Raw genomic sequence first — 26,441 nt, forward strand, 5'->3', positions numbered from 1 at the left:
CATAAATTAGACTTCAGCACAAGACATTTTTTCAAGTGAGTACAGCAGCGAGATTATAAATCCAAATGGTTCCCATTCTCCATGATAACACAAAAATTATTACAAATGTATCTCAAGCATTAATAATTTAAAAGGGTAACCACTTGGGGTTAATGGTGTTTAGTACATACAAACCAGTAGGGACTAACTCTCAGGCAGCAAACTAGAGAACTGCTCTGAACATTTGCTTGATTGATGTGCATTCGTTGTGGTGAATTTGTACTGAATGTTGTGATACACTCATGTAAACAACTCCCTGGAGAGGCAACCCAGTGGTGAAAGTAGCACACTGAATACTATAAAATAAGTATGACTTCTGATTACAGAAGAAAAATTTCTCCTTCAACATATGTATTTTTTTTTCAGTGTGAAACGCATAAGGCTGCAAAGCAACCAAAATGTGTCTGTCTGAACCATGTCTGTCTATCCCTAAATCTTCTGAAGTCCTCCAGTATCCTCCCATATATTTTATCAATACACAGGAATATCTGAATTGCAACAATGAGCCTTGCACGTAAAGCAAAACTAAAGGCTGGGACTGCATTTCAGTCCTGGACTATACACTGTTGCTGGCACTCCTCAAGTAGCAAGTAGGCAGGGTTGCCAAAGAGAAAAGCTACTTTTTTCAAAAATCAGATCGTATTTTGTAAAATACTTGTTTTATCTTACACCAGCATATTACCTCATGTCTGGACTTTTCTGTCATTTGAAAGGCCATAATTTGTTTAGCTAAAGCATTGATGAGAAGACCTCACACCCATACATGTATAAATGCCCCTAGAAATTTGTCCATAGCTCATTACTCTTATGTTGGCAGGTGACACAAAGCAGTCTGTACATTGAACAACACATAAGCAGAGGTTTTGCGTGTATTTAAGCTTCCTATTCCATGCAATTCTGCAGCTTAGCTGCTCACCTGCCTCCTGTAAAGGTGCAAAACAGGATCCTGAATGACCTAATAGAAAAGGTTACATAAAACACACATTCAATGCTTTCTAGACAAAGTACTCCTCTAAGTGAATTCAGCATCAACAGAGAGCAGGCAATATGAAAATACATTTTTCTATTTTCATGATATGTTAACTATTACAGTTTCAAAATCCATGACAGATGATGCCACGTCTAAGTTCAGACAGTTTTAAAAAGAATTCTGTGAAAAAATCAAATGATATCACCGCTAATGAGAATCTCTATGTAATTCATAGTGAGAAATATAAAGCTGGCAATTTGTAGTAATGAAAGCAGAAATGAATAGAAAAACTATTGTTCATTTTATAAAATAAAGGTACAACTTTTTAACTGACACTATGTTAGAACAGAAACCGAAACACAGAGAATCAAGGGTCCCAGTTGTAAGGAGTATCTCCTGTAAGATGGAATGGGATGAGAGGAGATGGGGCAACTAAGGAATAAATGAACAAGGAAAAGCAAAAGGTAAGAAGTTTAGCATAAAATAATGAGTGAGATAGAAGTGATAAGTCAAACATCCCTGTGTATGTTCTTCTTCTCTACACAAGAACAAGGAAAATTCAGTTTAAAGAAAAGAATAACTTAAAGCCAAAATAAAATCAGTATATGGATTTGAAATGTTTAAAAAAGTAGAATGAAGTTCTTCCAGTTCTTATTTCCACAACAGAAGTAACTTGCCCAAGACAATACAGTTATGCCATATAGCCTTATTGGTTAAGCAATACAGATGAAAGATTTTACTAAAATATAAACAGCATTTTATCAACAGACTATTTGATATGGAATCATACAAAGGAAATCCTGGGTTTGTACATACTCAGTTTTTTACGTTCATAAAATACTGTAGAAACTGATCAGGAAAAGTCAACGAAGGAAGCAAAACTAACAGATACAGTCTGCTTTGGAGACATGTATCTGCATCTCAGTTTATAAGTGTTGGAGACTTGAGAGATAAAGGCCACACAGAATTCTGTAAATTTACCCTGTTGTGCATTTGAAGGTCAGAAACAGTTACCAAATTACAACAATAGCACCTCTAAGAGGCATAGATGTGAACAACAATGCTGCACCCCAAATACCTTATTTGGAAACAACTACCGGCAGTTCAAAGACATATAGCCTTAGGAAACAGGAGCTACAAGGAATGTTGTTGAGCTTGCCTGAACTCTACAGCCAGCATTTTGTGAAAGTAGAGATCTCTTTGAGATCTGGAATTGTCTGGTTTCCATGTCTAGTTTTTAACATTGTAATCTTGCTATTTTGGGGAAGAACACTAATATCTGACAAAACACTTGTCGTTCTTATGATTGAGGTTCTCAGGTTTGATTTCAAGGGCATTATTTGAGTATAAGGGTCATTCAGAGGGTTCTTTTCAAACCATACAACTTACACAAGCAACCCTGGTTTGGACTTCTACCATATTCTGCATGTAATACATTTAGCAGTTTGCTTTCAAGTGCTTCTAATGTTGAAACACTAACTTTTCGATCCTCACACCGTTTCTAGCACTTGTACAACTACAGTGGATACAACGGCAATCAGGGTGGCTTTAATCAAGGCCAAAATAAACTGAAGATAGATTCTTTACTACTGGCTTAAATGTGATATTCATCTACTCAATGGAAAATAACGTATCTTTGTGGTTTAGCAGATCTTGTTTGTGAAGAGCTTGTACAATATTCCTGAAGGACACTATCTACATCTTTTCACCTACGCATCACGTGGTTAATAGATAATGTGTCACTACAGGAAACATCAAAGTGGGAGCAGGAGGCATTTCTAAATGGATTTTTATAAATTAAACTTTTATCTGCTTCTTCTAAATGGGAACAGAAAATCAGTCTAGAAATTCTTTCTCCTCCCACTCGGATTTCATCAATGCCACATGTTAAATTCAAAGGAGTAAAGATATTTGGCTTTCTTACAGATGGAAAATAATGTCATATTGTCAATTGTGAGCTGGTACTGCAGCTAGACCATATGTGCCACTACCAAATAGGGGCCCGATCCTGCAGAACACTTAGCAACTTGCAAGTTTTCAATGCCCCATGCAATCTGTCCCTTAGTCTTTATTGGGCTGAAGACAAAACAACATAAGAAGTCCAAGGTGTCCCTCACACGGTGTTCTACATCACAATTCACAACTCTACGCTAAAGGCAAAGGCACTTTCACTACAAAGGATAAGGACCTCAGGCAGGTATATTTGAGAGCCCTGAATGTAATTTTAGTAAAAACAGTCAGATGTATCAAGTCTCTGGAAGCAAAGGAAAAAAAAAAAAACAAACCAACAAACAAAAAAGCCCTTCTAATATCACAGGGAAAGAAAATCACAGAGTGAATGAAAACTAAGCTGTGAAGCACAATGTTCTCTACTACATTTTGTTTGTGACACAGTAAATATACCTGGAAAAATTTCATTTGATTTACTCACCTCAAGGAAGAAGTTGACCAGGTACGGATCCTGTTTAAGCTTTGCACATACTATACAGAGAAACTGAATTTCTTCATTTTCTGTTGGTGTTGCCAGAACTTCACCACACAGCCTAATTAATTTCTGTCACATAAAGAAAAGTGAACAATTAAGATGGAGAATAAGTTATAGCTTTTCCTAGGAATAATGCACTGAATTCTTTATCCATATATATACTACAATGATGTATGATTATTGACTTGAACATTTGGTCTAGATTTACATTGCTATGAACAAGATTTCTTTATTACATATGACTTAAATTGCAGTGGCAGTTCAAGGCTCTAATCAATACATTAAAACTGCACTCAAGCAGTTTCTTAACTCACTTGACAATGGAAGAATTAAAGACATTGTTAGCTACAGCAGAATAAGAAATGCAAAAGCATAGTTAACTTCAAATTTGAACAGTACCTGCACTGGCCTATGCACATTTATATGGGGGAGAAGTGGTTGCCGTATTCTTCCAAGAAGTTTTGTATAAAAAGCCAAAACCTGCTGTTTCATTCCTGGAGGACACTGAAACAAAAAAAGATGAACACTAAGAAAAATATAACAAATAAAGAAGCACAGATGCAAATTTGTTGCTCAAAATGGTTAATGAAACAGCAACAATTTATCCAAAAGTAATTTTAAAAAAATAATTATCTGTTAACACATTACTTTTATCGATATTAACAGAGATCAACAAAAAATGTTGCATCTCATTACTGTTTTCTTTTTCAAATTATTCATACTTTCAGTTAATTGCTCTAGTGCTGACTTCCACCAACCTTTCCAGGAAATATTCCCTATCAATACAGTGATAATGGGAAATTAACTCTGAATTAATTGGCTACAGGTCAGTTGTCTGTACTGTGCCACAAAATCCAGCAATTCTTTAAGTCAGTACATATAGATATACGATGATAAACGATAAATATCTTAGTGTCTACAAAAGGCTTTTTAAATTCATGAGCAATTAACCTTAGACAGATAAAGCGTTTATAAATGCACATATGTTCCAGTACAAGAGAAAGCTGTTATTTTCTCAAAGACTCAGCAGAATAAAGTCACAAATATCTGAAACATCCAGTCCCTTGTTCTATTGTCCCTCATGCACCATGTCACATGAAAGTACTTTCCTATCTCCATGAGATCTGATAGCTCGTGGTCCTTATGTACCTTTTTTTTTTAGCTAAATCCTCCCTGACTCCAATGTGTTCTACCATGTTGATAAATGCCATTATTCCATAGGTTAATTTTACCCACATCATTTCCCTCACCTGCTTCACTGCACAGCTGAATGGAGCACAGGTGACAACAGCCAGGAATGACAACTGCCTAATCTGGTTTTCTTTCCAAGGTAATTTCCCCTAGATTATTAATCTTTAATTATCAGTAAGTTGTCAAGCAATCCACTGAAAAGAATGGCAAAATATGTATCATCAGGGTGCATCTACAGTAATGTAGTAAATCTAAGTGAGTGCTGTGAAAGGATATTATTCCTTTTGCAACAGATCTTTGCAACATCTTGCACCACTGAACTGTGTGTTTACCTCAGCTGTATCAACTGACAAGTGGCAAAGTATAAAGACAGGCTGTACAAGAATTGCTGGTACAGGTGCATTTGCATAAGTGCAAAATGATATCTCTCAACTCTTACAAACATCCTACTAATTATCCGCTTCAGGTATGTCACCATTTCACCCTGGTTTCTTGACAAAGTTTACAGATAACTGAACAAGCTGTATTTCTGAGCAAGTATTTTCAATTCATCAGGTATCTCAGCCTGAATGTAGGACAGCTGGCATGGTAACAGGAATTGTAGAGCTCTGGTCCTTCCAGAGCAAGGAACATCCCAAGCTCAGACAGCTAGTAGCCTACACTGTCTATATGTGTAAAACTGAGTAGGTTAAAAACTTGACAACATGTAAAAGGCTGACTAAGAATGAAACCATGGAGAGCTCCATCTACCCTTGGAACAGGATACACTGTCCTTTCCTAACTGCATCTACATCATATCACAAAAAGTTCTAGAACAAGGGCTGCCAAGTTAATTCACCCCATGATCCATCCAACGCCGTACATTTCAGCTCATAAGTCTGCCAAGAAAGAGAGCAACAAGAATGCACCGAGGTCATGAAACTAATTTCACATGTGCCATAAAGCAGACATGAGAAGAATCAGACAACACTGCCAACGGCTGCATTCATACCAAAGACTTGGATGTGAAAGCTGCCTGGGAATCAGCTTAAATTAATGCTTTCTGACATGGAAATCTTTCTAAGCAATAACTTATCACATTCAGAAAAATTAAACAAAATTTGTATTTAATACAGCACTGTTCACCCAAGAATGTCCCAACACTTAACAAAGGACAGAGAGGGATAATACTGTCTTGTAGAAGCCAGAAAAATTCTAGACTGAACAAAAATGTTTCTCCTACTTCTAGCTTCACAGTCAATATTATCAGAGTGGTGAGTAACAAATCTCAGGGTTCTGCTTTAGTCAGCATCTCAATGGTTATCTCACCTTGATCACACTTGTAAAAGACGGTTATTTGTAATATACTAGTAACATAAGCAAACAGCTATTTGCTACATTTCAGTGTCCCACACTACCACCTACTGTAGAACTTCAGTGCCTATTACAATTAAGAGCTCACACAAAAGATAATCTGCTCTGCTGAGTACATACATCAGCTTTTCCTAGTGTGTAGAGTGTCTCCAAAATCTTGTGATGTAGCAAATATTCCATACATGGTCCTGTTTCACCTGATTCCCTTTCATTTTCTTCTTGAACTAGAATATCCAACATCTGTTCCAGGTGAGAAGGAATGTTGGTATCAGTCACAGGAGCTTTGTCATCTAAATAGAAGATATGTACAATTAGGAATGATTAAAATACTGTCCTCACTTTTCTTAAGTTCAGTTCCAAATTTAAGATTTAAACACATGACCACTCATTTAAAGAACCTTATATATAGTATGTAACACGTCTTAAATTGAATTTTCAGAACCATATCTGCTAATGTAAACTGGAATATGCATTAGGCAGATATCTAACCTTGCAATGGGGAAAAGGTAAAATGCCAAATTTCTAAACGTCTATTAATTAATTACAGAAAAAGGAAACTTTTACAGCCAGAAACCAAGCTTAGGGAGAAAAAGGTTCAACTCTCAATCTTCCAGTTTGTATCCACACTGTCTTGGTAACTTCCTCTTTGACTCTTCACATAGTATTCTGAAATCTGTAAACAGCCTCTAACATCAGCTTAATTTGCAGCTGATCAGTTCCTTTACAAACTAGATAACTAAATAAATGTTTTTTTCTAATGATAACAACAAAGAAAACCCCATCTATGCTGTTTGTTCTTCAGAAGCTTTTAGATTTGTCTTTTATACTTTATGCATTAAGATAGCATTGTCAAACCGTGAAGGAAAGGGTAAGACTCCAATTTCATTATACTAAAGTCATGAAACTGCTGTGGATTTATGCCACTGGCAGTGAGAGCTGGCATGAACATGTTGCAGAGCACATCTGCACGTGGAGATTTTCCTTTTTATTTTTTTCTGCCAAACTCTACTTGAACAGCTAGCTCACTAGGGAAATGGTTAACACTTCTTATGCAATAATCTAAAAATAACTGTCACTTGCATGCAAACGGCAACAAGATCACTAAGGAAAACTGCCATGTCAGAGTGATTTTGGCCTCTACCACAACCTCCAATTAGCCTAGAATGTTTTGCTCAAATTTCCTGCACATGATTCTGCTCCCACTGCAGAAGACAGAAATATATCCACAGAGTGGAAACTTGGTTTTCACAAGACTTTTGGAAGTCTGGGAGAGAGGTCAGCTTTTATTCTGTACCGCATCATCACAGCTATCAGTTTTCCCCTACCACTCTGTCATTTCTACCTTAGCAAACATCACATAGCGTTCCAAAAGATGGGTATTTAGAACTGAGGGTCAAGTTTCAGCTTGTAAGAGTAAATATTGATATAAACAAGATCACCAGGCCCCAGGCCCAGACACAGATTCAAGAGCTACTCTAGCAGAAATGCAGAACTAATAAGCTTGAAGAAAGCATGGTAACATTCACTTTTAAAACTTAATACTTTAATAGCTAGGACCAATAATCAAAAACTTAAATGTTGCATAACTGTTGTAGGGAATCAGGAAAACGTTTAAGAAAAAGCAACGACCACCATATTTCATCAGAATAACAATTTTTTAGAAGACCAGAGTAAGGTCTGGATAGGTTTTAACAAAATGTGTTCTAAATCTCCTCAGAAATTCACTTTTCAGAGCTATGTTATCAAAATACCTTTCATGGAGATAGGTCACTAAAGAAAAAATACCTAATACTGAGCACACAGAATTCATGTATGGTAAAATCTATGACCACAAAATTACTTTTATTAAAATCTTGGAAAGAAAAAGAAAATCCCTGATGCAAAAAAATGAAAAGCTTAACAGCAGGGAATGCATTTCTGTAGTTGTCTGTTTAGATTAAACAGAGTATGTGAAGACAGAAATTGGGTCAGACATGAAAAGGTACAATTCTCCACATGGTACTCAGGAAAGACCTTCCCTCAATCGTTTTTCATGCTTACTTTTAAAGGGATGAATGGAGGTACACAATATTTTTAATTACTAATTATTATTGTTGGTGTTTTGATAGAACACATGACTCATTTTAGTATTTCTTAATCCACTTTTAAACAACACTGAAATTGGGAATTCCAGTTTTCACAATAACAAGGCAAAACCAGAATGTTTTCTTCGTTTACCTGATGTCTCTATGTAGTAATGGGTGATTGCTTTCCAGTGGTAAACAAAATCTTCTTGTAATGGAAGGGAAGGTGCGAGCTATAGGGGTAAAAAAAAACAAATTATAAAAAAAAAAAAAGTCAGGAATGAAATAAACATATTTCCTTGGAGATTAACTTGAAGTTACCTCATACTTGGAACTAAACTGCTGCAGACTAGTGCTACAATTCTTATTCTGTGCTCTTTTACCTTTAACAAGGACTACATACATTATTCATGGCATAAGCCCCATGTTGTACTGCCTAGCTTGTAAACATCAGTAATAATCTCTGTGATGTCTCTTTGACCAGACAATCTGTTTGAGGCAACAAAAGCAATTGCTCATACAGCAAAGCAACACTAGAAACATAGGTTTGAATTGTTTAGATCTCAGTTTTGTCCTGTAGAAAAACATCATGTTCTTTTACATCTGCTCTTGATGCCGTCCTCCTTTTCTGTACGCTCTGTTCTCCTCTTTCCCTCTGCTCCTTTAAAAATACTGATTAGCTGCTTCATACACTTTTTGCCATGTAGCTTTTTTTCCTGTTAAGCACAACTTGTAAAAGATCTTTGTGGGGGTTTTTTGGTGTTGGTTTTTTTGGGTTTTTTTTTTACACATCAGGCTCATCACCAGAACTTACAGGTTGCTCTTTCTTTTTTTAACAAACACATTTCTTATTTAATTTCTGAAAGAAAAGGAGGTTTCTTGTTTTCTAGAGGAATTTGGGATGACCAGTTGGACATGACTGGCATCCAGGAATCACATGCTGCAAGAACAAACTACAGCCTCCCACCCAGCCAACAGCAGTACTGCTCCCAAAGCCTGAGAACTGGGTGCCCTGTGGCCCATCACACTAAAAGCACAAAATGCTACACCACAGGCAGCATGTGAAAAAAGGAGGACCATGATCATTTCACCACTCTGGTCTCCACAGTGCGAGTTGAGGCAAACATTGAATTTGTGACCACAAGGTACAATGTTCAGAGCTGGTAAAATCAGGAATCCTATAGGGAAAACCACCACCACTCAAAGGATCATATCAGGGTCTGTTGTTACTGAGGCCTAATCCTACTTGCCTGAGACTTTTTTTTTTTTTTTTTTTTTTTTAGAATCAAGTCCTCAAGTCATTCTTTTATAGGCAATCCTGAAATAAAGGATTATCACTTGACATGATGGTAGCAATGAGACCTGCGGGCAAACACAAAGAATCCCATGTATACATTGGTGTGTCCATTTTGGATGGATAAGGAGTTGAGCCATCCTCACAAGCTATGGAGTCCAGTCCTTCACAAAATTACAACGTGGCTGAGGTTGGAAGGGACCTCTGGAGGTCATCTGGTCAACCTTCTTGCTCAAGCATGGCCATCTAGAGCCAGTTGCCTGGACCGTGTCCAGATACATTTTGAATATCTCAAAGGATAGAGATACCACAACCTCTCTGGGAACCTGTGCCAGGGCCCAGTCACTCTAACAGTGAAAAAGTTTCCCCTGGCAGAAGCTATAGATACCACATTTCAGATTAATACTGTGAATTCCTCTGGTGTCTCCTCATAGGGCCTAAAAAGTGCTGAGTCACCTCAGTTCTTGGACAAACAGAAGCACAGAGCTCAAACACCTGTATACCATTCACCAGGTAGTGTAGGTCTCTTTGAAACAGCTTGGAAGTTTTACACATCAGTTTTTCCTTTTCCTTGAATTTAATTTTATTTAAATTTAACTTAAATTTATCTTGGTAAAGATGTAAAGCCTGGTATATGAACAGAATGCCCTCCCATGATAAGAAAGTGGAATGCTAATTGTTAATGACCCTTTGCACTCAGGACTTTGAAACACAAGACTTTAAAAAGGTAGTGGTGCTTGGTAACTATCTATGCCTGCATCCTGTGTGGAAAAAGTGCCCTCTCAAAAGGCAACTAGGAAATCAAACTGACATTGCTTATCTATTCCCTGACAGTTTGTGGACCCATTAAGTCTTCCATATTCCTGCAGCTGGGTGCTGAGTGTAGCACTTCAGCACACCAGCTACCATGTACAAAGATACTGCACACTGGACAAAATTAGTTTATTTCACTATTAAGTTTACTAGGTTATTGAAATTCAGAAGAATAACTGAACAAACTGAAGACATAGCATATGATATTTTGTATCATGCTTCACCTGTCACATTTACTGCTGTAGATGTGCATTTTAAGCAATGTAATGATCATTTTGCATCTTTCTGTAATAAAACTATATCAAAACCTCAACTCTGGCTGACGAATAGCACAAAGACCACTTTTGAGGAATACTAGGTGTTTCAGACCACTCCATTTCCAAAGTAACACATGAAAGAAAACATTAAAGATTAATCCTTGACTGATGTGATTTTCCTCTCCACTTCTTCTAGCCTCATCTGCCTCAAGATGAATTTAGTGCTTCTCAGCAGTGCCAGGAAAAGGATTTCACTTCTCAGCACTGTCAATAATTTAACCACCATGGGAGAGAACTGTGGATACAGACATCCTCCCACCCAACAAATGCCTCCAGGGACTCCTCTCAGAGGTGAAAAAGTAATTTGGGGACAGATCTTGCCCTTTTAAAATAAAATACACAGTGATTTCACAGTCTTCTCTGATCAAGGACTGCAAGATAGAGATACCAAACAGATATACCATTAGCCTAAGTGTGCACTCATTCATGTGTACATGTATGCCTGTTGGGAATACATGATCAACCTTGCCACCAACTGGACCCAGTGATACAGAGCTGTGGGGACTTTGCCTGCATTGGGCTACCAGACTCAGAAACTCCTAACAGTACAGAAAATTTGTATTTCTTTACTTGTTCCACTCAAGTACCCCCACTCCCAAACTCCTTTTCCCACTGCAGATGTACCTAGTATAAATCTGCATTTTTCAACATAGCTATTCTAGGGAATACTTAACAGATGTAACTCCAGCAATGCTATGCATATTCTGAGAGAAGTGTTTTACTGACAAAAAAAAAAAACCAACCCCAAAACAAACCACAAAAAAACCACCTCAACCTTCTTAACTTAATTATTCAGATACAAAATCAAGGTAAAGACCAAGACTAAGATACCAGCTTATACAAAAACAAAGCCCAGGACTGGAAAGCATTAGAAAATGTAAGCTCCCAAACACTTGGTTGACATGCTAAACCTTACTAGGACAGGTAATTCTAGGGTGAAGTTGAAGTTTCTAATTTAGGATGAATTATTAGTTACCAGCTGGGATGAAATATAAGTTACAGTTGTCAATCAAAATAATCAGTCTTTTGTAAAAGTACACATACTTGTATAAAGATTCTCAAGCAAAACAAAATTCATTGTGGAGGCCATTAATTCCTGCTATTTGTCTAATTTGAAGGAATTGCCTTAAAAGTGCCGTTATTTCTCATAGTTATATTTATCCATTTTGATGTAATTCCACATGTTCTTACTAATTCTGAGCTATCGATTCCTAATCTCAAAGTGAATTTCTCCTTCTCTGAGGAAAAAAACACCAGTACCTTGAAGATGAGGTGTTGGTTTATCAAATAGCCAAAACTCACTACTACAAAACACTACTAAAAACCAGCCCATTTGAGAAGACACTGATTAGTTCTTCCATCTGGTCCCCAGCCCCAGCAGTCGAGCTTCCTGGGAAGGAGTGAGTGAGTGTTCTCATTTGTGAGCTAAACTTAACACATGCTGCCTTATCATTCTGGTAACAATACATTACTAATGATCAAACACCACTCCTTCCAGAAAAGTACTGTTCTCAGGAGAACTGTAGGTCTTTGACCAGAGCTATAGCCTGCTCATTATCTGTCCCAAACACAACTCCACATAGTTTTCAAAAGTATATAGAATTTGTGTTTAGGCAGGGAAAAAAATAAAACCCACCCAAAACATCAAAAGCAAAGAAACTATAAATATTCAGTATTTAACTGCAATTAATTTGTGCATGTAAAAATCATTGTCATATTTTTTGTGTATGCTTTTCAGCAGTGCAATTCAATACTGAAAAGACTGGAAACAACAGAAATTGGTGATATCCTTCAATATCTTTTCAACAACTTCACAAAATAAACAAAACACTGTATAAAAGAATAACAGGTACTGTCCGGTCAGATGCTAAAGCAAAAAAGCAGAAAGTAGGTCAAAGAGTAAGGAAGGGGAAGTGCATGCACACTCCCTTGACTGAAGCAAGGAAAACTACAGCAGTCACTCGATGGTTTTCTTCAGTCTGACTACTTTACTAGTGTGAACATTTGCCCTGAGGGAAAATCTGAAAAACAGCTAATGCTTGAAGGTTTACTTTATTTCTTCAGCTGATGAACATACAGATTTTATAACGGTGACTGCATTCACATATAAAATTAAGACTGCACATGCTTGCATTTTGTCTTAACTTGTTAATAACAACAAAATGTTAATACAATCAGTAATGTGAGGTCATTACATCAAATAAAGCGGATTCAAGAAGAATAAATCTTGTTCTGAGAGTTATGCAGTTAATGATTTTGGAGCAGTACCTGCAGCAAGTAACTCAGTTTCTTTCAAAGCTCAGATTTGCCCCAAAATATGAACAAAAAAGAAGCTACTTAAAAGCATGTTGAAGGCACCACTGTAAGAGATACAGTGGAATAATACATCAGTAGAGAGGGGTGCCAAAAATGTGCAGTAGGCACCAAAATCTAAACTCACTCCCATGTACTAAGAGAGTGATACAAATAATCTTGCTTGACAGCAAACTGCAAAATTCAAACAAACCAAAATAGTATTTTTCCTGCTCAAGGTATGCAGCTCAAAAATATCCTTTTGAGTCAACTATTAAGATGAAACACTTCCTGAAAGCCCAAATCAAACACAAACAAAAGTCCTTTGAACACAGACCGACCACTTTAAGGACAAGTTGTTTTGTCTAGGGAAACATGAGTGAAGAGCATAAGGTAAGAAAAAAAAATAACACTGACTTGCTACTTTGTTACTGTACACTGCATTTTCTATGTCACTCAGAATGCAGCGCTCCTGGAAAAGGTTTGGGATAAAAGTGCATCAGAAATACACAGCAAAGAGAAAACATCTTGGGGACAAGCCATATATAAACTCACAGATTCATTAATATTAACCCCATAAAGCAAGAGTAATTCTACTCTGCCCAGAAGTAACGTAACAGAACAAAGACTGCAGTCCCTTCCACCATTCTCACCAACCCCCCCACCCCCACCCCCCCCCAATCCAATTTAAGGATGCCCTGTCAGGACAATACCACAGTAGTACTTGCTCATCTGGATGCTGCAGAGAAGTTCAGAAAGGGCAAAAGTATCTCAAATACTGTCAGGATTGACATATGATAAGAGGTGTCAAAAATTAGGATTAGGTTGTAATAAAAATCAGGAATACGATTTCACACACTTGGACAATTTAGGCAAAAAAGACTGAAAGGTTTGAGTTATTCAAGGTAATAAAAAGCAACTGGTCCCTTACGCTTGCTTCATCAGAGTCCTGTCATGAAGGCAGTCAATTAAAGTGCAGCATGCTCAGAACAAGCAAAGGTAAATACTCCCATGTGTATTAGACTGTCAACCTTTGGAACTCCTCTCATAGTTCAGAGAGATGGCACATTGAGGGTAAGATAACAACGATTATCTAATAACACAGGAACTCTTACTATTTAAATACATGTCTCTGAAGTCTGCAGGCCTGCAGGCCCTGGGGCAGGACACGAGCATTATGCAAGTGAAATGCAGGAGAAAGGACAGGGGAGAAGGACTACCCGAACACTTTTCATTTAAAGTAGTCCCACCAATGAAAGCTATACCTAGGCACTTCAAGTGTAATTAAGTGTCCAGCTCAGCTCAAAACTGTTCAGCTGCAACTGAATTTCTCCTGGAGGTAGGCACCCAAAACCTTTGAGAATGTGTATCATAATTACCAGTTCTGTTGCTGATAATCAGGGCTGAAACAGAGCCCACAGGAAACTGCACAAGTTATACTTGCTGCACAACAATAACAGCAGGAAAAAATGATCTGAATTCTCTAGGTTCTGAAAACAGAACCAGACACCATCAAGACAGCTATATGTAATACTTAGGATTTACACCAGTTTTCATTTTCAGAGTAGAAAGCTAAGTAGCCCACACACTTTTATTAAAGAGAGAACACAACAATTTAAAGTCACATACAGCCCCCAAACTGTTTAACAGTTCTGTGTTTGAATTAGTGGGTCAGACTTCCTGGATAAAGTAAGAAACATTCTTAATATCCTCTTGGTTTTGTGATTCCTTGTTTCATTCCTAACATGCGGTGCTCGGTATTTGTTACACCCCTGTAAATGCAATTTAGTGCAGTATTTATTATCAGGAGATCCATCACAGTAGTGTTAATAGGATGAGACAATTCTGAAAGGACACCAGAGTTGAGCAAGGACATACAACACGTTTTACAGTGTTCACTTGCAAAATGATGTTATCAATCTGTTTCCGGTGGGTTTTTATAAATTAAAAAAGATTGCCTAGACCCTACTGTTTCTACTTTTCCCCTTTTCCATTGAACTCACTCCTTTTTCCTAGTTTTTTTATGGATCTCAAATAAATGCAATTATTTTTGCTTATCTTTTGGACATATCAATAATGTAAATGTTCTTCTAGGAATAACTTTTATTAGATATCTTGAGTCAGTAAGGCCTGAAAGAATAACTGCTCTTCCACTCCTGAACCTCTCAGTCATCCTCTCTTATTCAAAATGTGGCACAGCTCACCATAACAAGGTTTCTTTAGTCAGGCAGCCACTAATTTCTGTTCCTCCTCCAATGAAAGCACTGTCTATTGAAGGCATTCATATGTGGTCAGGGAGAGTTTTTAAGTAAGTCATTTCATCATGAAACGTTGCTTTAAGTAAACATTTCTTTCCAGTTGCCACTCTACCACTAAAAAAAGCGAACTAGGAACCTGCAGGAAATTAATATATGCCTTTAAAACCTGCTAAAGTCCTGCTAAAGACTGCAGAACTCCAGGCACACATAAAGTCAAGTATACGCTGAAGTATTTGTGGCGTCGAGGCATACATTAATGCACAAAGGGTGCCCCTCACATGAGGCAGGATTTGGCATGCAGGCTCATTTTTCCAGCCATTTGAACCACTTTCCTTCAACGCTTCCCACCTTCACTTCCAGCCGTATTTCACTGCCAGTTTTTAGCACCTAACCAAAGATGCACCTCTTCAAACTCAGTCTCGTAGGTGTCCTGGCTTACTGAGAAAGGTGCTGAAAGCCAGAGACATTACTACCTGAGCCGCACCTCACTGAAAAGCAAACCAAAATAAATCGTGTGGTCAGTAAACAAGTCCTGGTAAGCAGGCCGCTGAAGGCAGCCTACAGAAAGGGCAGCTTCAGAAACAGGCCCTGCTGCTTCCCTCTCCTCACCACGGCGATGGGCGCAGATGTGCTCGTCCTCATGACGATATCTACAGTCTCCATGATGGTCTCTAACCGGCCACGCACACCCCGGCCCCCCTGCCCACCCCACCCAACTCAACAAGCAGCCAGAGGTGAAAACGTCGGTGTGAAGTGACAACATCACACAAAAGCACCGGAGACGGCGCCTGCTGTCTGCCGGCCGCGACAAGACGACAATTCTGAGGTGTTTCCCGAATTCACCTCCCTGTTTGTTCCGCAGAAGGCGGTGGGCGCGGCGGGGCCGGGGAAGCGCTGCCCTCCGGCCGCCGCGGGGCCCCGGGGCCTACCGGGAAGGCGCGGCACCGGCGGTGACAGCCGGCCGGCCGCTCCCGCGGGCCGAGGGGGCTGTGCTGGGGCCGCCAGGGCCCGCCGCGGCGCCCCCGGCAGCAGCCGCTCCCCCCGCTTCCGGCACCTCCGGCTCTCCCCGGCCGGCCGCGGTCCACCCCGGGGCGAGCCGCTCCCTTCCCGGGCCCGCCGCGGGGCCCGCCCGGGCAGCCCGGCCTCCACCTCCACCTCCCCGCGGCAGGGCCGAGCCGGCATCGGCAGGGCCGCGGCTGCCGGCGGACGTGCCGGTTCGGCGGGGCCCTGCCGGCAAGCAGGCCCCGGGAGGGCGGCGGGGCCGGGGCTCCGCGCTCAGGGAGCGGGCCGAGGCCCCCCGCTCCGCGCCGCTCCTCCCCGCGGGGCCCGCTGGGCGGCTAGGCCCTGCTGGCATCCCCGGCGCGGCGTGGCCGGGCCCGCCGGCGGCCTTACCGCCTCCACGGCGTGCTGCAGGATGGAGGTGAACTTGGAGAACATCCTGTCCCGCGACTGGAGCAGCCGCTGCCGGGAGGACCGCGAGAGCTCCTCGATCCGCCGCCGCCGCTCCAGGGTGAGGGCTGCATGCGGCGGCCTGGCCGCGGGATCGGGCGGGCGGGCGGCCGCCGGCTCTGCCTCTCGCTCCCCGGCGGACACCGTGGCACTGACACCGCCGGGCTGCGGCGCCGGCTGCCGAGGCTCCGGGTGTCCGCCCCGGCGCGGCCTGCAGGGGCCGCTACCCCCCGCACGCAGCCAGCCGCGCCGCGGGGAGGCCCGGCCGGGCGGCCCGGCCCGGCCTAGTTGGCTGCGCTGCGCTCCGCTCCGCCCGGGGCGGCCTGGCCGGGGGCCGGCGGGCACGGGCGGCCGAGCGAGCCGGGCTCCTGCCCGGGCGGGGACACCGCTGGCCGTGCCCCTAGCATTGTCGCTGGAGCCGTGCCTGCCCAGCGCAGGGACCCGCTGCCGGCCCCCGGGGCGCGGGGGCTGCGCGACGCTGCCGGGGGTGGGAGCGGGCAGCGATCTCGGGGTGCCCCGGGCCAGCCCCCCGCCTCTGCCGGCAGCATCCGGGCAGGGAGGCGAGGGGAAAAGGGCGCCCACCACTGCTGTCCCCCTGCCCAGGGGCCTGCTGTCAGGCTCCGACAAAAGTCGCTGGGTCTACCCGTGCCGCCCTGCTTCGTGGGGGCTGGCCGGGCCCACCCGCACCTGCCAGTGCGGTGCAGGTAAGGGGCAGCCCAGGCGTGGGTGGCTGAAGGCCCAGCCGGCTGCCTGCTGGCACAGCTGGGGTCTGTCACCGTCTGCAGGGACTGCGAGGTGTCCTCAGCAAACAGTGAAATGCCCGGCTCCCCACGAAGCAGCGTGAGGGTGCTGAGTTCAGAAAGCCAGTGACATCTTGTTGCTGCTGGGTGAGAGGCCGGTGGAGCCCCTGGCGTGGCCCTGGCTGCCCACGGTCTGTCTGGGGCTTGCAGGGTACCACAGCATGACAGAGCTTGTGGCAGCGCGTGTTACCTGTTTTACTGCTGTTTTTTTCCCCAGAGCTTTGAAGGAGACAAAGAGGGCTTTATTTCAGCTCCAAGCCAAATACTTGAGAGAAAAATATCATCCCCGCCGTTTTCCCGTACTGCAGGAAAAGCAGAGGTAAGGTAGGGTGAGCAGAGGTTATAGATGTAGCTGGTGGGCAGTATGATGTTTTGGGAACAGCTACAATTCATGAGGTAGTTTTTGCGCTCTGGCCAAATGGAAGTAGGAGAACGGGATTGATCTGGCTCTGGGGGAGCAGAATGCAGTGTTGGGAAGGTGAGAGACCTGTGTGGGAAAGGGAAGAGAAACTGTAGTACCAAATGAAGGAGACCTTTCTCATTAATTTTTGGAGACGAATAAGCGCCGACTTCCTCATATGGTAGGAGCAAGCAGGGAGAGACTAATCAAAAGACAGAACAAAACTACTGTTTAACTGCTGTGTTCTAAATTGTATCATCCGGGGAGTCTGACTATGACTGTTGATCCTGTGAAGTCTTACTAATGATTCAGTTGTACTGATTGTTGTTACTACCTCTATGCTTTGCAGGCAGGGAGAACTACAGGCCACATACTATATGGAAATAAATACTAGTTATATGTGGACACCTTTGCTGAAGTTGCTAAGGAGCAGAGCTAGCAATTTCCTTCTCAAAATCCAGATATATCAAACAACATAAATTTAAAAGGTAATTATTTTTTTAAAAAAATGCTTATTGTGGGTTTGTTAAGTTGTATTCTATAGATGTGCCTTTGGAAGGGGCCTATCATCTATGATTTAACATAAAGATTTGTTAGACTTTTAAAGTGTGCTCTAGGAGGCAAACCATTCTTCAGATGAAATTAAGTGGTATCTACTACAGTTTTGCAATACATCCAGATTATTCATGTATATTTTGTCTCTAAATACTTATTTTTATTTATATTACTATTTTTATACTATGAAGTACAGTTCAGGGGCTACATTCAGCCTGTTTATATGATTTGTATTGCTTTCATTAAAAAAAAGAAAAACAAATGACAAGTTGTAGGTTTGAATGCAAACATTGTCAGCAAGTACGCTGAGTAGTGGTACAGCTTTTCTCCCATCGGTGAGAGGGTGTTTAACATGTTAATGGGGACCTTCCCGTTCTCTCACCACAGATACCGTTTTGGAGCCTGCATAATTTCTGGAGAAAATGTGGATTTAAGGCACACGTTCTTGATTAAGGTGTTTAAGAGAATATGGTAATTTAAAATGCTCTTTGCAATCCATTTGTTTTTGCAAAAATGTCTTTTGGGTGTGCGTGGGCCTCGCCATCTCCGAGGAGCAGATTGAATAAAGAAACAGTAGGATATCATGAAGTTATAAAAGGAGACAGTTTTATAACACTAAGAGTATTCCTAAGCATACTCACCATTTATGAAATCATAAGTCACCTCTTCACAGATGGTGAGGCAAAGCTTTTCTAATGCTTGAGGGCCTCTTATTATTCTAAGAGTGCCTGATGTGTATAAAAACATTTTTTTAAACAGAACATTTCATTGTGGTTGGAATTCAGGTTTTGGTTGTAAAAGTGACTTTTTATTAGGACTTCTCAATATGAAATGCCTTGCAGTAAAGGAAACAAAGAAAATATCACCATTATATGATTATCCTTAAGTTCGTTAAACATATTGAGTCTCTGCAAATAACTCTGCATTTACTTACCAATATATTGAGCTTGAATTTGTCGCCATACTGCAGAATCCAGTCTGTGGTGCTTATATGTGTTGCAAATTTTAGGTACGTTTTTTAATGCTCTTTTAAAGTAGTCTCAAATTTCTTAACTATATGGAGGCATTTCTTATTGCTGGGAATATTAGATAAATATTGGCAGACTAGCAGTAATGCAAATCACTGGAAACTAATGGAGAAAAATGTTTCACCAGTGTCAGTGCAAAAGAACTCAGCTAAGGTTACATTCTGTTTGGATAATTCTTGTTTTCATTGGAGATGACATAATTATGGACAGGCTACCAATATCATGTCATATGCAACTATACATCTGCACCTGCTCATGCTTGATGCTGTTTCCAGCGAAATAAACACAAGTATTACTACCTATTTTAATACCCTTGAGAGCAGAGTTCTGCTGGTTTGAGGTTGGGTTTGGGGTTCTTTTTTGGCAGGGTAATTCTTTTGGGGTGGCACATGCAGTGAGTTAGTGTTCTGTTTGAGTGTAAGTTAAGAGACAGCTTGAAAGTGAGGCTATTGTAGTTGATAGAGTGTTTGGGAACTTTTCTCCTTCTTACAAATTAATGACATTATATAGATTAAATCAATTTAAATGGAGTGAGACAGTGAGATAATGTGCCAGCCTTTCAATCTGAAAATCTCTCTGCTGTTAAATTGACGGCAGAAGGCCAGTCTCTAATGGATGTATTTGTCTACGTTACAGAAGAACTTCCTGCAGTCTGGACTTTTGCTTCAGAGAGGCTGAGGATTTGGAAAGTACATTTTTGTACCCCAGAATGAAAACATGCTAGTAGAGCTATGCACAGTATGTTTATATTCTGCACAGGAATTCATTGTGTTTATAATAATCAAATTGACATCTATGTTTTCAGTGACTACTTGGATGAAATAAAGAATGAAGTGTTAGTGGCTGAGCATGATCTCTGCTTTAGAGGAACTAAAGAGATGTTTAAAGTCATTTTCATACCTTTCTGATTGTGGGCTTTATTATAGAAAGCAAGCATTCTGTGCATTGGATACTGAAGAGTGTACAGTGGGAAGTCCAGACTATGCTCCTCCCAAGTTTAATCACGTTGTATGTAGTATCATACGTGCTTCTGTTCACTGTCATTTTCCATCATGAATTTTCTGGTTGTCTGTGCTCTGTGTTTACACAGTACCTCCCTCCTTGCTGATTTGCTAGTAGCACCAAGTAATCAGCTCATGCGGTATTTCTTTAAATCCCATTTTCAGGCATTTCATGGCCTGTGCATCCTGCTCCACATCTGCATGTCTACTTCTTCTGTAGAGCCGTTCATTTGTCTTCTGATGGGTTACAAACTTCTTAGTCGTTAATCTATTGTCTGATTGCTTACCTGTCACATCTGCAAGTGCCTTGTTACGCCATCACTCATTGCTGCTGTGGAAGACACAATACTGGGCTGGATGGACAAATATGCATGCCCAGTAGGCTATTTTTTATGTTAATACTTCAGTTACACTGTACTACCCTGCTTTAGCTTATATCATAGTTTGTAAAGGAGACCACAAGGAGGCCATAAGTTCATGTCAGTGAAATGAGACATCCATTTTCCAAACACATCATGTTTTCCTCAAATGTTTCTATTCCACTGGAAGCATTATAATCCAGGCTTTCCTCTGTCAGTAAATATATGAATGTTCTGCCATACGGTATCTGCAAGTGTTAGCATATAAAAAATTTCTGAAACCAGATAAAATACTCTGAAATACGATTGGTTAGAGCTTAGCCAATTTCACCAAAGTCTGCAGTTTAGCAGTACCATAAGTTTGCTTCTTCCTGTGGTCGTGGAAGCTGAAGCAAAGAGATTAAGGATTTGGGTTTGTGCTATCCTGCAACTGCAATTACTGTGAGGTCTGAATGTGGTATAAATAGACATAAAACTGGATTTTTCTGCAGGATATTAGAAAAAAATAATTGAGTGGTCCACCTGCTATAAATTGATTCCCTCAGTCATTTGTCTGTGTACTTGCAGAGAGGGAAGTCTAGCAACCAGAATCTGCATGTGTTTTAGGGGAGAGTTTAGGTGCTTAGCCTTGACCCTACTAAGAGATTTCTGAGTAATTTTCAGATCAGCTCTGACTACATTGTTTGTATTCTACTACATAATAAGATCTCATTGTTACTTACGTCTTTGGTTTTAGTGCTATAATTTTTTCATCCCTAAAATGTCATCAGATAATCTGTTTAATCATAAGGAAAAGCAGATCTTGGTAGTCAATATGAGTTACGCAAATTAGTTCAGGGACACTACTGCTATGCAAGTATAGAAACTTTCAGATCTCTCTTTCACATTAGTCCACAACTAGAAGTAGGTATTTTTCAGAGTTTCAATTCAGATATCTTGGTCCTGAGGCATAACTGAAATCTTTCATGGACTCTGATATTAAATTTTGGCATTGTAACATGTCTTAATTTTGAAGCATGTGTCTAAAACATTTATGACACGAGGCACTTGGTAGTGGCTTCGTGATTACTTTTAAATTATTGACAGCACAATTATCTAGAAAGGCCCAAACAGTAGTGTCACAATGCTGTCCAGCATTCACTATCCATACCGTTACATGACAAAAGTTCAGCTTCACATAATTCAGTGTCTTTTTGCAGCAGGAGGGTAGCCACAAATGGCAGCCAACTCCGTGTGAGGCTTCTTGGCAGGAACCTACTCTCACCAGGAGGGCACGCGTAACCTGGGTTCATTTGCAGGACACAAAGCAGCAGGATAATGAGAGAACCCCTCAGAGCTATTTTTGGGGGAAAAGAATAACCCTCTGTATCCTATGTAGAACAAATTACTATACCGACTAGTAATGTTACTTCTGGGCTTAACTGCTGTGTGTTTATTGGCTTATGAAAGCTTTGATTGCTGCGCGTGACAGCCTATCATCTTAGCAGTTCACTTGTCCCATTTGGTTCTTGAATGATGTTAGAAGCTACGGGTCTGATTTGAGTTTACAAAGATATTGACTTAACCCTGTGGCTATCACATCCCACATGATATTTGCATCTTTGCAACAACTAAACCCAATGAATTTATGAAAGGTCTTGTGTTCAAAGAGTGGTTCTTCTCAACAACTAATTGAATTCTTGTGTGGTTCCCAAAGAGGTAAGAGTGACCATGTACATCACCATTGAATTATTTTACCTGTAGGTGAGGGTAGAGGCAACCATCCAAACACTTCCAGTTAGAATTTCATGCTCAGAAGCTATACTCTGAGCCAAACTGCGTTTCCAGAAAAAGTATGTACAACTTGATCCTTTCTAATTCTTTCTGAGTCTTAGCCCTGTAGGAACAAGTGTCTGCACTTGGATGAAGCCTTTAAGGAGCCGAGCTGGAGGCACAACTGACAACAAGACAAGAAAATGAAGGCCCAGGGTCATCCAGAAATGTTTCTATTGCTCATCGCTGTTCTCTTGAGTCGGGCTGCTTTGAACTAGTTTGACATTCAGTCCTCATGTTGTGAAATGCTGAAGCAAGCAGATCTGTGTTTGTAATATGCTTAATATAATGGAACCTGTCCTGATTAGATCTTGAAATCGTGCTGTAATGCACTATCCTCAATTCCTGCGTGGCAGCTCATGTGCTGAGTGAAGTATTTCCATCCATTCAGTTTCTCTGGCTTTTTATTCAGAAGCTCTTAAGCCCTGTCTCTGGGTCCCCGGGAATTCCCAGGTGTTTTGAGCTGTTATGTGTACCTGGGGTGCTTGACTGGAGCATCAGACGTGCAGTCTTGCATTTCCTCCTTCTTCTCCAGGCAGCAGAAAGCTAGTTGCTGTATTTGCAATATATGTACCGCATACGTCAAAATTCTGTGTTCAGACGTAGAGATCTTGTACTAGCATTAATCAATTTCCATGAACAATTCGGCCCAGTGCTAGATCACAGCCCGCAGAGGGCAGCCTGGCCTCATGTTGTACTCCAGCGATGCACTTAACTGGAGAACTCAGTAGTCTGCTGGCATCTCTGTCAGTGTAACTTGCTGTGGAATAAACAACTGAATGTTGTGGACAATTAGCATCAGCCCTAATCTCAAACAGATTCAAAAGTGGACCAAAAAAAAAAAGTGACTAAATTAAACCTTCTGGCTTTGTTTTTTGTTTGTTTGTTTGTTTGTTTGAACATATTGCAAGAAAAAAATTGCATGAGAAAACTAGACCTTGAGCTTTAAATATCTCACATGTACAACAGATAAGTTTATTGGTAGATTTCAATAGGCAAGAGAAAGAAAATATCCAGAATATGTGTACCTGAATGTACTGGGCAAGACTAACAGGAGAAGAAAAATATTTTTCTTTTTGTCCAGTTCTCTTCAGGAATCTTTTGAGATTTGTGTTACTGTTACCATGATAGTAAGACTGTGCCTTTGGCTGGTTGGCCCATGTTCTTTCCCAAGTTTTTCCTGAATCTTTGTGAAACAGCCATCACAGTTTCAAGGAGATTTTGTCTAAGACGATGTGTCTACACGCAGGCATGTGCCTTAGCTGTTAAACTGATCAGTGCCCGATTTGGGACTAGGGGTTGCTAACTTGACTGAGTATGACAAGGAACAAGGCATTCAGTTCCTGAAAAAGGGCCAATAGTTTGTGTCTCTCAAATCAAATTACATCCACCAGCTAATTAAGGAATGATCTTGATATTCTCCGAAGGGAGGCCTGTCCACTTCTATACTTCTCAGCCAGAGGGCCCTGCAATACAGTGTTCAAAATAGAAAATAGGTAGAAAGAAAATAGCATTTGAGGAGTTAAGACAGCCTCAGCAACACATGAATTCCAGGAGTACGGGAAGAAACCTAAGCATCTTTTATGATCAGATGTGAAAGTACTCACCGATGTACCAGTGGCCCCAGACCTTCTACCCCACATAAGCATGGCTGTTCACAGCAGAATGTATGCATTTCTCAGAGCCTGGCTCATTGCAATTACAAATGAAGGTGAATTTTTGCTTCTGATTCCTAAACTTTCTCTGTGTATACGAGCACTGGGAGATTTTGACTCTGGTTTATTCAGAATATTCTTTGCTATTCTTGCCATGTTATTCATAAACATCTTTGCTAATGTGAACTTTGACCAAGGAAATTTGTGTCATGTTTTACATTGATAGCATGATGTAAAAGTCACTTTATGTAAAAATGCTTGCACATTTAATGAACTCTGATTGTGTAATTTAATTCAGTTTAGCCACAACAAATTCTTTAGGGTAAAGGGTAAAGTAGAGCACACAGTGAGATAACACCCTTACTTGATGCATATCTAAACCCTCTAATTTATAATCAACAACAAAGACAGTTTATGGAACTACCTCTGTATCTCCTGAAGGCATGCACTGAATAAAAAATTAGAAGAAAAAATTATTAAGGCATCAAGATTCATAGAATCATAGAATAGTTTGGGTTGGAAGGAAGCTTTAAAGGTTATCTAGTCCAACCCCTGCTGCAATGCGCAGGGACATGTTCAACCAGATCCAGTTGCTCAGAGCCTCGTCCAGCCTGACCTTGAATGTGTCCCAAGATGGGGCATCTACCACCTCTCTAGGCAACCTGTGCCAGTGTCTTGCCACCCTCATTGTAAAAAATTTCCTCCTTACATCTAGTCTAAATCTGCTGTCTTTTAGTTTAAAACCATTGCACCACATTCTATCACAACAGGCCCTGCTGAAAAGTTTGTCCCCATCTTTCTTACAGGCCCCCTTTAAGTACTGAAAGGCTGCAACAGCATCTCCCTAGAGCCTTCTCTTCTCCAGGCTGAACAGGCTGAACCCCAACGCTCTCAGCCTTTCCTCACAGGAGAGTTGTTCCACCCCTCTGATCATTTCTGTGTCCCTCCTGGACCCACTCCAACAGGTCCAGGTCTTTTCTGTGCTGAGGACCCGAGCTGAACACTACTGCAGGTGGGGTCTCACTAGAGCAGAGTAGAGGGGCAGAATCATCTTCCCTCTACCTGCTGGCCATGCTTCTTTTAATGCAGCCCATAATACGGTTGGCCTTCTGGGCTTCGAGTGCACATTGTCAACTCATGTCCAGCTTTTCATCCACCAGTATCCCCAAGTCCTTCTTGGCAGGACTGCTCTCAATCCCTTCATGCCCCAGCCTGTATTGACATTGGAGGTTGCCCCAAGCCACGTGAAGGACGCCGCACTTGGCCTTGCTGAACCTCATGAAGTTCACGCAGGCTCACTTCTCAAGTTTGCCCAGGTCCCTCTGGATGGCATCCCTTTCCTCCAGCATATCAACAACACTACTCATCTTGGTGTCATCTGCAATCTTCCTGAGGGTGCACTTGATCCCAGTGTCTATGTTTTTGATGAAGATATTGAACAGTACTGCTCCGAATACAGGCCCCTGAGGGACACCACTTGTCACTGATCTCCACCTGGACACTGAGCCGTTGACCACTACCCTCTGCATGTGACCATCCAACCAGTTCCTCATCCACCAAACATTCCATCCATCAAATCCATCTCTCTCCAATTTAGAGAGAAGGATGTTGTGGGGGCCTGTGTCAAAGGCCTTACAGAAGACCAGATAGTTGATATCCATAGCTCTTCCCTTGTCCACTGATGCCACTCATCATAGAAAGCCACTAGGTTGGTCAGGCAGGACTTGTCCTCAGTGAGGCCATACTGGCTGTCTTGAACCATATCCCTGTCCGTGTGCCTCAGCACAGCTTCTAGGAGGATCTGTTCCATGATCTTCCCAGGCACAGAGAGGAGGCTGACAGCTTGGTAGCTCCCAGGGTCCTCCTTTCTACCCTTTTTACAAATGAGTGAAATGTTTCCCTTTTTCCATTCACCAGGGACTTCACTTGACTGCCATGAGTTTTCAAGTATTGTGGAGAGTGGCTTGGCAACTACCTCAGCCAGTTCCCTCAGGATTCTGAGGTGCATCTCATCAGGTGCCATATACTTACGTATTCAGAGCTCTTAGTCATGGTACATACTTCATATGTGAGCCTGTGAGAACCTGGTGCAAAACCTGATTAAAATTCTGACTTTTTGTTGGGTTCTTCCTGATAAGGATGCACACATAGGGGTGGGTGATGCTGAAGTTCTGCAGCAGTAAATGCTGGCCAATGTTCAGCTGATCTTTCCAAACCTGACTCTTAGAAATGAATTTGTCATTTTGGCCCTTGTGTCCTAAGTTCCCACAGGTACATTAGCTGTTTTGATGCAAAAGCAATATAGAC

The 26,441-nt window shown here is 41.3% G+C and overlaps 1 protein-coding gene and 1 long non-coding RNA gene across 3 annotated transcripts in view; one reads left to right on the top strand and one right to left on the bottom strand.

The window, feature by feature from the left end:
- Nucleotides 1–16,725, bottom strand: part of FHIP2A (FHF complex subunit HOOK interacting protein 2A) — a 36,011-nt gene extending 19,286 nt beyond the window's left edge. Inside the window, exons 1-5 of the mRNA XM_055719856.1 lie at nucleotides 16,468–16,725; nucleotides 8,256–8,334; nucleotides 6,159–6,328; nucleotides 3,894–3,998; nucleotides 3,441–3,563 (exon numbers count right to left, since the gene is read on the bottom strand). Of these exons, the coding sequence (XP_055575831.1) occupies nucleotides 3,441–3,563; nucleotides 3,894–3,998; nucleotides 6,159–6,328; nucleotides 8,256–8,334; nucleotides 16,468–16,512 (522 nt within the window). The 5' untranslated portion in view covers nucleotides 16,513–16,725. The remainder of the gene's footprint in view (nucleotides 1–3,440; nucleotides 3,564–3,893; nucleotides 3,999–6,158; nucleotides 6,329–8,255; nucleotides 8,335–16,467) is intronic.
- A 72-nt stretch (nucleotides 16,726–16,797) lies between these two features.
- On the top strand, nucleotides 16,798–20,146 carry LOC106631474 (uncharacterized). 2 transcript variants are annotated; one of them, XR_001335179.3, is made up of 5 exons: nucleotides 16,798–17,228; nucleotides 17,542–17,643; nucleotides 18,074–18,212; nucleotides 18,667–18,750; nucleotides 19,944–20,146. It is a non-coding gene; the product is annotated as an uncharacterized LOC106631474 (long non-coding RNA). The 2 variants fall into 2 exon arrangements; XR_001335178.3 differs by lacking the exon at nucleotides 16,798–17,228 and adding an exon at nucleotides 17,247–17,411.
- Nucleotides 20,147–26,441: the final 6,295 nt, after the last annotated feature.

This window comes from Falco cherrug, chromosome 9, assembly GCF_023634085.1.
Source record: "Falco cherrug isolate bFalChe1 chromosome 9, bFalChe1.pri, whole genome shotgun sequence".
NCBI classification, from domain to species: Eukaryota; Metazoa; Chordata; class Aves; order Falconiformes; family Falconidae; genus Falco; species Falco cherrug.